This window comes from Gaeumannomyces tritici (genome assembly GCF_000145635.1).
Source record: "Gaeumannomyces tritici R3-111a-1 unplaced genomic scaffold supercont2.4, whole genome shotgun sequence".
Taxonomy (NCBI): Eukaryota; Fungi; Ascomycota; class Sordariomycetes; order Magnaporthales; family Magnaporthaceae; genus Gaeumannomyces; species Gaeumannomyces tritici.
This window is the reverse complement of record NW_008804548.1, coordinates 3,426,595-3,439,871: the sequence shown is the minus strand read 5'-3', so window position 1 is coordinate 3,439,871 and position 13,277 is coordinate 3,426,595. Positions and strand designations below refer to the sequence as shown.

Below are 13,277 nucleotides of genomic sequence, written 5' to 3'. Positions count from 1 at the left end.
CGGCAGCATGGATGTTGTCCAGCTGGTGCTGCAAAAAGAGCCAAAATTCGATGCACCACCGGCGCGGATCGAAAGAAACCTCAATACCCTGACAACTCCGCTAGCCGAGGCTATATACTCGCGGAACGAAGAGTCCATTCGCATCTGCGAGAGCGGCGGCTCGCCAGACAGCCTAGAGCAGCCTACCCACTTCAGCCTTGCCATCATTGCCGCAGCCTCTTGTGGCAACAATGAATACGTTTGCAAGATGCTCGGATCCAAGCATCCCAAGCTCGCCGCCGACATATACAAAGCGCTCCGCTGCGCGATCGACGGCGGGCACGACGGCGCGAGCCTGGAACTGATCCAGGCCGAGGCGAGCGCCGGATCACAATTCTTGCCGTACAGCAGGGACGGCAGAGGCCGAAGTCCCCTCTTCGCGGCTGTGTTTCGGCGCAACCGACGCCTTACCGACAAGATTCTGGATCTTGGAAGCTTCCGAGCAGACTTCAACTCGGAAGCACAACGGACTGTGGACGGAAAGGTGGTTTTTACAGCATTGTGGCAGGAGCTGATTGCGTGGGGAGACAGAGAACTCATCCTCAAGGCAAAGCAAGCTTTTCCAACCACGTCTACGGACGAAGAATCCTACGAGGTGAGCCCAAGCCGGGTTGACGGCGACATGTTGACGTTTCTGGTCGAACACGGGGTGGTTGGGCCGCGCGGCCTCACCAAACACCTCAAGGCAGCAATCTGGCACCGAGACGACAGTTTGATGGAGATTTCTATTGACCTGGGGGCCAACCCGGTTGACGACGGCATCCTGCTTGCTGCCACGCGCAACTACCCAGAAGCTTTGCCTCTCCTCCTCGGCAAAGTCCCCAAGGCTGTTCTGACATATCTATCCAAGTCTATGGATCGCCACCAGCCTGCCGGCATCAAAGCCATAGACGAGGCTATCATGCAAGGGCCAGCAGGGCTAAAAGCACTCACCCACCTACTCGAATCAGGAATTGTGCACATGCCGACGATGCTAGCATATTACCACGCGCCGGGCTTGAAACACTGGCGTGGCATGTCAAACTTTTTCGGGGTGGCGATCGGCACGGCACACGGGTACTACGACGATAGCGAGGGCGACGATGGCGAGGACGACGATGGCGAGGCTGAAGGTGTCGAATTCCCCATCGTAACCTACCTGCTCAAGATCGGTTGCGACCCAGACATGGTCGTCTACGTTGACGAATCCGATCTCATGGCCCGCACGGCGCTTCTGATGGCGATCGAGAGCGAAGACGAAGACCTGGTCGAGCTCATGCTGAACCACGGCGCCACGGCCAACAAGGCGGCCGACCTCGGCCTGCGCTGGACGCCTCTGCAAAAGGCGGCAGAGCTGGGACTGCCGCGCGTGGTGCGCATGCTTCTTGACCGGGGCGCCGACGTGAACGCCCCCGCGCCGGTGCGGGCAGGGGGCACGGCGCTACAGCTGGCGGCCATCTCGGGCAACTGCGCCATCGCGGGCGAGCTGCTCGAGGCTGGGGCGGACCTGCAGGCCAGCCCCTCGCTGATCGAGGGCCGCTCGCCGCTCGAGGGCGCGGCGGAGCACGGCAGGACAAACATGGTCGAGCTGCTGTGGGAATTTGGGAACGGCTGCTTTGACGACACCATGTGCGAGCGAGCGATGGGGCTGGCCAGGGAAAACGGGTACGTGGCTTGCGCAGAGCTCATTGCGAGCCTGGTGGCCAAACGCGCGCAAGACCCCTTTGATGACATGGGGGGACTCCCGCCCTTGTTTGGTTAGGAAGGGCAGAGGAGGTTGCTGTTCGTTGCTCGCATGGCCTGAGAAAAGCTTTGTTGCCTGGCGCAAAGATGCGTGGCCGTGAACTGGACATGTGCTTACAAGTGCTATCACCAGGTACCGAGCATGTAACTTTTCTGCCTGTCTCCCGTCTCCCATGGATGGAGTGGGAGGTCTGTGTGTTTGTGCGGCATAAACTCGGCAAAGTCAAATAGTCGATTTAACCGCTTCTAGAGTAGCGTAGCTGATATTCACAGTTTACCAGCTCGACGGGTCGGAGCTCGTTGAGAAGGCGCCGAAGGATCGAGCTTGTCGCACCGGGAATCCCGGATGGGGCGCAGCGCACAGTTGACTTGGGGCGGCAGCTCAACGTCCATGCTAGAATGCGATGACACCCTGCCACGAGTGCCAGGCACACCAGGTTCCATGGCACGCCCATGGGTGGCCGCGGAAGGAGCACCACAGTCGGTCATTGATACCATCTAGCCAGGACGAGCATATGATCAAAGTGCCCAGGGGTTTGATCAACTTGTGTTGATGGTGGCACTGCGAAGTGACGACAGGACGCCTGAGCGTCAAGAAGGCAGCAGAGTACGCGACTGAGAGGAGCAATGTCTCCTTTGCAAACTTGCATTCTGCTAACCCGAGCTTTGAGCACACCGATGGAAGAGCCAAGAATCTTAGCTACAGAACCAAAAGCCCGATAAGGAGGAGCAGCCAAACCGCGTCCGCCATGGCTGTTGACAACGTCGTAGCCTCTTTTACAACATGGCGGGCACCGCCTCCTAAACCGCTTAGTCGATGGCAGGTGCGGCGGAACGTTTCGACTTCTTCTTGGATGGCGAGGCCGTGAACTACGAAGCGAGGAGCACTAGGCTTGAGCGTCTGAACCGTGTCTGGGTATGCGGGAAAACGCTAATGGATGGAGTTGGTGAGGCGAGGGAAGCTCAGCCCAAGGGCTCGAATGAAGTAGCATATATGGATAGATATGCATTCGTCTCGACAGCGCCCCCGTCTTGCAAAAATTTCGAGAATGTCCGTCTGCCAACTCTCTTTTGGAGGCTGCCTCTGGTGTCTGTTGTTGACTCCATGAGAATCGCCAGCTCTTTCACAGCTCTGTTGCTCTGCGCTCTCTCATTCTGTCAGACTGATATCGTCAGATCTCGAAACTCTGAACAAGCTAGTACCAGAGCTAACCGAATGCATTGTAAGGAGCCCCTACCGTTTAAAAGCGCAGGTTTCTACCCGCATGTCCTGATAGAAATCACTAACCAGGACAGCCCACTCCATGAATGACACCCTGCTCATGTGTGCTGTGAAACATGCGGACCGCGGCTGTCCCCTGACAAGCATGAAGTGCATGTGTCAGCCCACCAGCGATTCTGTCGTGGCGTGCTTCTTCAAGAGTTGCAAGGGGTGTGATATGACATGTATGCCCGTGATCACCAACCCCGCCCCTCGTACCTCACTGCACCTCACGACCCTTTGTTCACCGCAGCGGCAGCCGTCAAGGCCTCGTTCCTCTTCTTCTTCTTCGCCCACATCTTCTCTGCGACGGCCTGGAAGACCTGATGTGGCCGCTCTTGCCTCGGGTTGACCTTGAGTGGCGCTTCAAAACGGTGCTCCTATGGAGTCATATGATAAACGTTGTCTCGTGCATGCCCCGCCCTGATATCCATGGCTTCGGTCCAATGCCAACCCCTTAGTTATGTTAGTGGAAAAACTCAGAACTCACTTGCGCTCAGCCCCCTGAACCGGGGAATTTTTTTCCAGATGATCCTTATCGTCTATCTATCACCGAGGTTAGTTTGCTGATCATTGTATCTCCTACCCTACAGTATTAGACGGGATAGGATGGCATACACACGGGATACTATTTATACAACAAACGTATCGCGCCTCCAACCCACATCGTCGTGATTGTCGTTTTGGATTTGGGTTCCCCTATCTTCCTATTCCAATAAGGTCTTGGCGACGATGCCTGGAGTCCTAGCGTCTTTGTTCATTGTGAAGGTCCACAGACCGTCTAGGCGCAGGTTTGAACAAGTAGATAGGAAAAACACTGAACGTGACTATTATCTGATGGGAAAATTTCCATTGTTGGCTGGTTCCATATGGATAAATAAAGTTGAGTCCTAGCACAGTTGCTGCGACTAAACGACTGGAATAGGCTGTGGGCAATGGGGCGGGCCAACGATGGCCGTGATTATGAGTTGGTGTTGAGCCGGAAGATAATTCTGGAAGATAATTTACACTGGGGACCATCCATGGATAGCCGTGGGAGCAGGTCAGCCAACTGGCACCGTGCCCCACACTTATCCACCCGCAGCCAATCGTCGCGTGCTTCACGCTTTCTATCTTCGCGGTTGCCGACGCTTCTTTTCAAGTGGAAAACGAACGCGAGACGTCAACCCTCTTATCCCAGCACCGAGTCCATCAACCCAACAACGCCCACTGCATCACGGCGATAGCGAATCTCCCCGCCGCTCCAGCCCGTCGGGCCCTCGCCAGCCAAGATGCCCGTCGTCAAGGGAGGCGTGTGGACCAACATCGAGGACGAAATCCTCAAGGCGTCAGTGTCCAAGTATGGGTTGAACCAGTGGGCTCGCGTGTCGTCGCTGCTGGCGCGCAAGACGCCCAAGCAGTGCAAGGCGCGATGGAACGAATGGCTGGACCCGAGCATCCGGAAGATCGAGTGGAGCAAGGATGAGGACGAGAAGCTGCTGCACCTGGCCAAGCTGATGCCCACCCAGTGGCGCACCATCGCCCCCATCGTTGGCCGCACCGCGAACCAGTGCCTCGAGCGCTACCAGAAGCTCCTTGACGAGGCTGAGCAGAAGGAGTCCGGTGCTCTGGGCCTGACGGGGTCCGGAGGCGAGGCGCGCGCCCCGACCGCCGACTCGGTCCGCCGCCTGCGCCCCGGCGAGATTGATCCGGACCCGGAAACGAAGCCGGCAAAGGCCGACACGGTTGATCTGGACGAGGACGAGAAGGAGATGCTGAGCGAGGCCCGTGCCCGTCTGGCGAACACGCAGGGTAAAAAAGCAAAGCGCAAGGCCCGCGAGCGCCAGCAGGAGGAGTCGCGCCGGCTGGCGGCACTGCAGAAGCGTCGCGAGCTCAAGACGTCGGGTATCAACATCAAGGTCACGACGCGCAAAGCCGGGCAGATGGACTACAATGCCGACATCCCCTTTGAACAGAAGCCGGTGCCGGGCTTCTACGATACCAGCGAGGAGCACCAGCGCAACCAGCGCGAGCACGCCGCCTTCGACCCCAAGAAGGTGCAGCTGGCCACCAAGCGCAAGGGCGACCAGGACGAGGATCCAGACCGCAAGAGGAGGAAGAACGACAAGGAGGACGCCTCGCTACAGGCCGCTCTCAAGGCCGGCCGCATGCAAAAGATGCGCGAAGCCGAGCAGAGCAGCAAGCGCCGCTCCCTGGTGCTACCCGCGCCACAGATCAGCGAGGGCGAGCTGGAGGACATTGTCAAGATGGGAATGTTGGGCGAGCGTGCCAGTGAGATGGCGCGCGAGAGCGACAACACGGCGACAAGGGGCCTGGTCGGATCCTACTCGCAGCTCAACAGCGGCGCCCCGATCCGTACGCCCCTGGCCCCGGCCCAGGAGGACCACATCGCCAACGAAATCCGGAACATACGCGCGCTTACCGAGACGCAGTCGTCGCTTTTGGGTGGCGAGAACACGCCGCTGCATGAAGGGTCTGCATCGACCGGGTTCGACGGTGTCGCACCCCGCAAACAGGTCATGTCCACGCCCAACCCCCTCGCGACTCCTCTTCGGTCCGGCATGGCCGGTATGACACCCGGCGGGCCGGGCATGACGCCGCGGGCGCCCGGCCAGACACCACTCCGCACGCCACGAGACGGGTTCGCACTCAACTCGGTCGGTGATGAGGTGGCAGCAAAGCAGAAGCTGCTCAAAGGGCTATCGGCGCTCCCGAAACCCAAAGAGACCGAGTGGGACCTTGAGCTGCCCGAGGAGCAGATGGAGGTGGACTCTGTGGAGAAGCAGGAGGAGGACGCGGCCGAGCGGGATCGGAGAGAGCGCGACAGGAGAGAGGCCGAGGAGGAGCTGGAGCGTAGGCGGCGGACCCAAACAGTGCAACGCGGCCTCCCCAGGCCGGCGGCTGTCGACGTCAGCCACCTGCTCAAGCGCGCGGACGAGCTCGAGGACCCAGCCGCGGCCATGGTGGCGAAGGAGGTGGCTATCCTCATGGCCAACGACGCAGCGAAATTCCCAGCTCCCGGCAGCCGGCCAGTATCAAAACCGGCCGAGCTCGAGCGGATCAGCGATGCGGATTTGGACGAGGCGCGGCTACAGATTTTGGTCGAGCTCAGCGGTGTTCAAAAATCGGAACACGTGCAGAAGGTTTGGGACCGGGAAAAGAGCAATTCTCTGCTCCTGGGCCTTGGTTGCTACGACGAGGACGAGGAGGAGGAGCAGGTGGCGGCAATGCAGGCTGCTCTCAAGGTATGTATCTGCATGTCTGCCGCCACGACGACATCGCCACTTGAACATATGCTAACCCAAAATTTGACCGCATCGCAGGAAGTCCAAGAAGCCATCCTGTCGTCGGCAGAAAAAGGCAACAAGCTGGAGAAGAAGCTCAACCTCCACCACGGCGGCTACAAGAACCGAGCAGAGATGCTGCGCAAGAAGATTGGGGAGGCGTCAGAGGCGCTGAACAAGGCCAACAATGCGCTCGGCGCGTTCGAGATGCTCTCGGTGTCGGAGGAGGTCGCAGTCAGGCGACGGCTCGAGGCGCTCCGCGAGGAGGTCGGATATGTCAGCCGGCGCGAGCGCGAGGCGCAGGAGCTCTACAGGCGGATTAGGGAAGAGTCAGACGTCGTGCCGCAAGCCGCGGCGGTGGCCAACGGCTATTATTGAGACGGGGTCGAGGCGATTCCAGCGGCCTCACTGTGGATCGGCTGGCAACCCCGCCGACGACCTCAGAGTTGGCTTTCCCCGTTGTCCTTTTTTTTATCACCAAAATTGTCTTGTAAAATACCATCTACATCATTTGGCTTCTCCTTGGAGGGTTTGGCATGTCTGCCTGCGTTACTGGCGAAGGATCGGTACAATCTGGGATAAGCAGTTAAAATGCGAGAGTGAGAACAAGGCCGCTGACAAGCTGGCTCGTATAAACGCAAAGCCCCGAGCATGTCTCGAAAGATGACTGTAGCGTCTGAGAAGGAGCTCACGTGGTGCATGTGTATAAAATACCAGCAAGGGAAAAATAATCTTTTGCGCCCTTCTCACCTCGGTAGGGCTCGGTCTCGCGCTCACCTCGATCAAATATTGACGCTGTATCGGGTAAACTGCAATACAAAAGGAGTCACGGCGAGAAGGCTGTGTGGCACTACCATTTTTCGACATTTCGCTTATGTGTGGGGGGATTTGTACTACCTAGTACCTACTGCGCCCGCCCGCTCGACAAGAGGCAGACAGCGAGGCGGCTGCCGTGGCACGCGCTTGTGGTCGCCATCTGCAGCCAACATGCGGCACAGGCACCTGCCCTACCAAGGCCCCCGGGCCCCTGAAAAACAAAAAGAACAACCCGTCTGGTGGGCCCCCCAGGCAGGTCGCCGATTTGTTCTACAAGGGGTTCTGCAGGCACGAGAAGATGAATCGTCCAAGCCCAATAGCCCGGGGTACCCTGCGCTCCCGGCGACGGCTGACCGCTCTCGTCAATGGCGCATCGGGCTGAGCGGACTTCCCATGTGGAAGCATCATCCCTTCTTTGATGCCCCCTTATGAGACCCCCACTTGGAGGCGCGCGACAATGGGAGGTTGAAGCACTGCCCAGAGGGAACAAAGCCTAGACCAGATTAGGGCTGTTCCCGGGCGGCTTCATTCTAGGCAGCTTTTTTTTTTTTGTCTGGCGCATGTGGGTGTCTGCGTTGGCTGACCTGGAAGGAAAATAAATACGACGGGATGGATCTCCATGAGCGACTCCGAGATGGACGCATCATAACCGTCATCCATCCTGCAAGCTGTTGTCGATCGACGATTCGTGCGTCAAAGCTTGGCAAACCCAACCCAGAAACTTGTGCAGATTACGTTTTAAAGACAGGCCCTGCTGGTGGCGTATTATTGGCGCAGAAAAGCAGCACTAGATCAAACGCCCGGCGAACTCTCTCTCGCCCGACCCTTTTTTCCATCTTTCCACCTTTTCGACAGCCTCTACCTGGAATCCGGGGTAGAAGACGAAGACAGAAGGCAAATGCAACAATTACACCCCATAGGCGGGACCGCCCCGATCCGGGGGCGCTCATCGGTGGACGACGAGGCGGTGGAGGTGGACGAGCAGACGCCATTGCTGCTGGGGACGGCGACGTCAGCCGAGGACGGATCCCGCCATGCCGACAGCGACAGCGAATCCACCATCTCGGCGCTGAGCGCGTCGCGGGGCGGCGGCGCCGAGACGTCATCTTCAGCCTCGTCGCCACTCCTGCCGCCGAGGACCGACTCGGACATGACGACGCTGCTGGCGGACGACGAAGCAGGCCCAGGCAAGCATGCCGATGGCCCGTCATCGTCCCCGTTCCTGGGCGGCGTGACGACGCGGCAGTTCCGGGCCGTCTTCGCCTGCATCATGTTCACCTACTTCGTCGTGCTCTTCGACAGCACCATTCTGGCGTCGTCGCACCCCGTCATCACGTCGCACTTTGGCGCCTCGCACTCGGCCTCGTGGTTGTCGACGGCCTACTTGCTCACCAGCACCGCCGTGCAGCCCGTCGTCGGCCGCGCCTCGGACTCGCTCGGCCGCAAGCCGCCGTTCGTCGCGAGCCTGGTGCTCTTCATCGCGTCCACCCTAGGGTGCGCGCTCGCGCCCTCCATTGGCTTCTTCATCGCCGCCCGCGCCCTCGGCGGCGTCGGCGGCGGCGGCATGATGACCATGGCGGCCGTCTGCGTCGGCGACATGGTCCCTATCGAGCGCAGGGGCCCCTACCAGTCGTGCCTCAACGTCGCCTACGGCCTGGCCTCCATGGCCGGCGCGTCCCTGGGCGGGCTCATGGCCGACACGCTCGGGTGGCGCTGGGAGTTTGGCTGCCAGGTGCCCGCGCTGCTGCTCTGCCTCGCCGTCGTCGTCGCCGTCGTCCCCGCGGACCTGGGCCTGCACCGTAACGGCGGCCGCCGCGAGCCGCTGGCCGAGGCCATGCGCAACTTTGACGCCAAGGGGTCCGCCCTCCTCGTCGCGTGCGTCGCCGGCCTCATCCTCGGGCTTGACCTGGGCGGCACCGTGCTGCCGTGGTCGCACCCCTTCGTCGTGACCTGCCTGGCCGGCACGGCCCTCGTGCTCATCCCGCTCCTCCTCCACGTCGAGGCCCGCGCCGAGCGGCCCGTCATGCCGCTCGAGCTGGTCCGGCGCGCGCCCGTGGCCAACCTCGTGTTTGCCAACCACATCGCCGCCTTCCTCACAAACGCCGTCCTCTTCAACGCCCCGCTCTTCTTCCAGGCCGTCCTGCTCGCCTCCCCCACGGCCTCGGGCGCCCGCCTCGCCGTCCCCTCGCTCGTCTCGTCCGCCGCCGGCATGGCCACGGGCGTCCTCGTCTCCCGCACCCGCGGCCTCAAGTGGGCCCCCGTCCTGGGCGCCTGCATGTTCCTGGCGGGGACGGCATCGCTGAGCGCCATGCGCCGCGGCCTGCCCGACGCCCTCTACGTGCTCTGCCTCGTCCCCGCCGCGCTCGGCCAGGGCCTGCAGTTCTCGGGTACGTTCCTGGCCGTGCTGGGCGCCACCGAGCAGCGCGAGCAGGCCGTCGTCACCACGACGCTGCAGCTGTGGCGCAGCCTGGGCGCCGTCGCGGGAATCGCCGGCTCCAGCCTGGCGCTGCAGGCGGGCCTGTCGCACTTTTTGGACGTCAACGTGTCGGGCCCGGACAAGGCCCGCGTCGTCGAGGCCGTCCGCCGCTCCGTCGCCGCCGTCGCGCGCCTGCCCGAGCCCTACAGGTCGCAGGTCGTGGCCAGCTACGAGGCCGCGCTGTCGTTGACTTTTGCCTGCTGCGCCGTCCTGGCCGCCGTGTCGGTGTTGCTGCTGCTGCCCATCAAGCTGCCCAAGCTCAAGCCCGCCGCGCCCAAGAAGCCTGAGCCGCAGCCCGAGGAGGTTTGAGCTTGGCGCACACGTACGCATCCACACGAGACTCATTTACGATTCGGAATTCCCTTTATCCTCTTCGCTTCTTCGTACATGTATTATGCATTTGACAGGTTTTATGGCGCACTCTAGACATCGGAAGGGGGTATAACGGACGGGGTTGGAGTTGTTTTGATTTAGTCTTTAGATACTGGGCCCGGTCGGTTTGGCTCAAGGATGGCCAACGGGCGATATCACCGCCATCGATACCCAAACTGAAATCATAAATGTATTAGCCCATCGCATCGGCATCTCGATATGATCGTCCCCTTTGACCCATCACCTCGATACCACTAAAAGTACATGGAAATGTCTGGCGTTCGCCATTCAGAACGGGAGAAGCAGAGAAGAAGAAAAAAAAAAGACATGGCGAAATCCTTGTATCACCCCCCCTCTATTCTACGTGGCATGTCAAGACCAGAGCAACGCCCCCAGGCCACCAAACACGCTCTCTAAATCCCCGAGGCCACGGCAGCAGGGACCAGGATGCCCGCGCCGTCTATGCCGCCGTCGTGGCAGGGCTCCAGCACGATGCGCACCCGAGTCGAGCAGCCGTCGTCGTCGCCGTACTCGCGCGCGACGAGCTCGTCGAGCAGCTCCTGGCAGTGCTGCAGGTAGTCCTGAAAGTTTGTGATGCAGCCACCCGTGTAGCCGACGCCGAGGTGCAGCTCGGCGGCGCCGGCCGCCGCCAGTTCGGCGGCCGACGGGAGCGCGCCCGAGCACCGGAGGAGCCCGACCGTGGACGCCGCGATGATGCCGGCGGCGCGGAACTCGATGGCCCGCGCGATGTGGTACAGGGCCTGCGCCATGTCCTCGGTCCAGCGGAACCCAGCCGCTGCCGCCGTTGCCGTTGGGCGGTTCTCGATGCCCTCGAGCGGCCGCTGCGCGCCGCCCGTAGGGAACTCGTCGTTCAGCCGGTCCACCAGGCCCGACCAGTTCCCATCCTGGCCTGGGCTGAAGTGGCTGAGGAACGTCGTGTTGCGGGGCTCGAAGCGCCGCAGCAGCTTCTCCGGAAACGCCTTGGGGTCCTTTCTGAGCACGTTGGTCAGGTAGTCCACGAGCGCGAGGCGGCCAATCTCGCCCAGGTAGAGGCCGGCCGTCATGTACTCGAGCGGCTGGAAGCCCGGCTTCTCGGCTGCGGCGCTGACCATGTCGTCCCAGCGGCTGACGAGACCGTTGTTGCGCAGGGGGCCGGCGGACCCGTTGATGGACCACTCCGTGTTGACGGCGATGCTCAGTTGCTCGCCGCCGCCGCCGCCGTCTCCCGGCAAGGTCTGCACCTTCTTGGGGCGCTTGCTCTGCTTGAGGCCCCCGAGACCCATGAACACGGTCGCGTTGCAACCGGTGCCGCAGATGAGGCCCATGACAGGCCGCCGTTGGATCGCCGCCGCCGCCGTTGCCGTCCGCGATGTCGACGACGCCGAAAACTGATGCATGAAGGAAAGCAGGGTGGCGACGGCGTCGTTGGTGATGGCGGCGATGCGGATGCGAGGCAGCTTGCCGCGGCTGGACTCGTAGCCGTCGAGCAGGTGCTGGCCGAGATCTAGGCGCGAGGTTATGGCGAATCCTTTGCCCATCTGGCGCAGCGAGGCCGTGTTGAGGGTTTCCTGGTCCATGGGGAAGCTGAAGGTGACGCCGAGGGGGAGTTCGGTGGCGGCAGCGATGCCGCGAAGCTGCTGAGCGCATGCCTTGGCCACGACTTGGGCGATGCGGGCGCCGATCCAGGCAAACAGGCCCTTGGCGTTCTCATTCTTCAGGTGCTCGCCGATGGGCCAACTGTGCTCGAGGTGCCTGCGCAGGGGCTGGTTCTCTGCTTCGCTGTCCTGCGGCGCATCATGTGCCAGCTCCACGAAGGCAACGCGGAGATTTGTGCCGCCGCTGATGTATATGTCAGTATGTGAAATGACTGGGAAAAGGTCCCTGATATCAGAAAGAACACTTACATATCAATAGCCAAATGTCTGCAAGATGTATGTGTTCCATTAGCAGGCTGCCTTGCCAGAAACTCATCGCCTGTCTATGATTTGTGTCGCTAGGCACCGTCTTTCAAAACCCGCCCGAAAAGGCATCATGAATCGCCAAACCCTGCATGAGATGCGCGTTGCTTCAAGGCTGAGAAGCTTGGCCGCCTCGGAGAAAGCCCCCACACAAACATGCGACCCCCACAAGGACAGCAGTTTTTTTGGTTGCCCTCTCTCTCGCCTTCCCGCAACGACCAAGACCGGTGGCTCAGGCTGGTCCCGCCACGTCCTGGTTGGCGGTGGGCAGGCGGGTTGGACGAATTTCGTGCAGGGAAGGCTGTGCTGGGTGGGGGATGAGACGAGGGGTGGGAGAAACTCACGGGCCCGAGGTGATATCGTCGATAGGGTGTGATAATATCGACTGCGAGATGGGCGTGGGCAGGAACTGGTCGTCCGAATTGGCGGCCAGATGGACAAAGGTTTCGCTCAGGTCCTGCGCGAGCTTGTGGATGAGGGCGGCGTCGATGCGTAGTGGCTGCAGGAACTCGGCCAGAGCCTTGGCCGGGGGAGCCACGATGGGAGCCTGGCCGTTGGTGGCGGGCGCAGCCTGAGAAGGCATCTTGCTGATTTTATTCTTGTCCTTGTCTGGGTCGAGTGAGGGTTCAGGGCCAGCAGCGCATGGCTCGCAGCAGAGCGTCTCCCAAGCAGCACCCAAGTGCAGCAGCGGACCGCACTAAAAGCCAGCTGTGCCTTTTTATTTGCTTTTGGCGTGTAAGCTCGAGCCCAGGACGGGGCGACCCACCGCCACGGCTGCCAGAGGATGGATGGAATTAGATGCCCCAGCAAGGCAGCGTTGGTGACTGGGTGGGAATTTTCAACATCTAATGCCTGCCAGTGGAATATGCAAAAGGGCTGGCTTTATGGAGAGTGGAAAAGTGGCTGTGACCGACGGCGACTTGGCAGAACTCACACGGGCACAGGCAAAGATCAATGGAGGATACCGGCCCAAGCTCGAGTCTAAAAGGACGCCCTCGCTGGCACTTCACTGGCACCAGGGCCGCCCTCTCTCCCCTTGCCATGGAACGCCAGGCCGATCCAGCGGGATTGGCACCAGGATCAGATCAAGCACCCGATTTGGCACTGGATGCAGCCGTCGGTGGCCTCGCGCGCCTCCAGCTGCTCTCCATGTTGCAGCTGCTGAGCACGGGAACGTTACAGCGGCCCAGGGGCGAATTACAAGGCACCATGCACGCGCATTTGGGGGCGGGTACTCCACATGGCCCGAGCTGCTGCAAGTCAGGTCTTGATTCCACAGACGGCCAGGTCCAAGGCCACTGCCATTGCTCCGCTGTCCGAGAGCCAACACTGCTGCGTCACCTTGCCGG

The 13,277-nt window shown here is 61.0% G+C and overlaps 5 protein-coding genes across 5 annotated transcripts; 4 read left to right on the top strand and 1 right to left on the bottom strand.

The window, feature by feature from the left end:
- Positions 1-4: 4 nt before the first annotated feature.
- GGTG_08553 (hypothetical protein) lies at positions 5-1,746 on the top strand (the record flags this gene model as incomplete). Its single annotated transcript, XM_009226395.1, is given in 2 exon segments — positions 5-1,683; positions 1,701-1,746. 2 exon segments carry the CDS (start codon positions 8-10, stop codon positions 1,744-1,746), a joined length of 1,722 nt encoding a protein of 573 aa, XP_009224659.1. The 5' UTR covers positions 5-7.
- Positions 1,747-2,578: 832 nt separating this feature from the next.
- On the top strand, positions 2,579-3,349 carry GGTG_08552 (hypothetical protein; the record flags this gene model as incomplete). Its single annotated transcript, XM_009226394.1, has 3 exons — positions 2,579-2,677; positions 3,147-3,207; positions 3,276-3,349. 3 exons carry the CDS (start codon positions 2,579-2,581, stop codon positions 3,347-3,349), a joined length of 234 nt encoding a protein of 77 aa, XP_009224658.1.
- A 798-nt stretch (positions 3,350-4,147) lies between these two features.
- GGTG_08551 (pre-mRNA-splicing factor CEF1) lies at positions 4,148-6,996 on the top strand. The gene is made up of 2 exons (XM_009226393.1): positions 4,148-6,267; positions 6,346-6,996. Exons 1-2 carry the CDS (start codon positions 4,294-4,296, stop codon positions 6,682-6,684), a joined length of 2,313 nt encoding a protein of 770 aa, XP_009224657.1. The 5' UTR covers positions 4,148-4,293; the 3' UTR covers positions 6,685-6,996.
- Positions 6,997-7,752: 756 nt separating this feature from the next.
- Positions 7,753-10,206, top strand: GGTG_08550 (hypothetical protein). The gene has a single exon (XM_009226392.1). It carries the CDS (start codon positions 8,021-8,023, stop codon positions 9,905-9,907), a length of 1,887 nt encoding a protein of 628 aa, XP_009224656.1. The 5' UTR covers positions 7,753-8,020; the 3' UTR covers positions 9,908-10,206.
- Positions 10,119-12,876, bottom strand: GGTG_08549 (hypothetical protein). Its single transcript, XM_009226391.1, has 3 exons — positions 12,273-12,876; positions 11,875-11,892; positions 10,119-11,809 (listed from the first exon to the last, which is right to left on the bottom strand). The coding sequence occupies exons 1-3, from the start codon at positions 12,509-12,511 to the stop codon at positions 10,384-10,386; spliced, it is 1,683 nt and encodes a 560-aa protein (XP_009224655.1). The 5' UTR covers positions 12,512-12,876; the 3' UTR covers positions 10,119-10,383.
- Between the last annotated feature and the right edge of the window lie 401 nt (positions 12,877-13,277).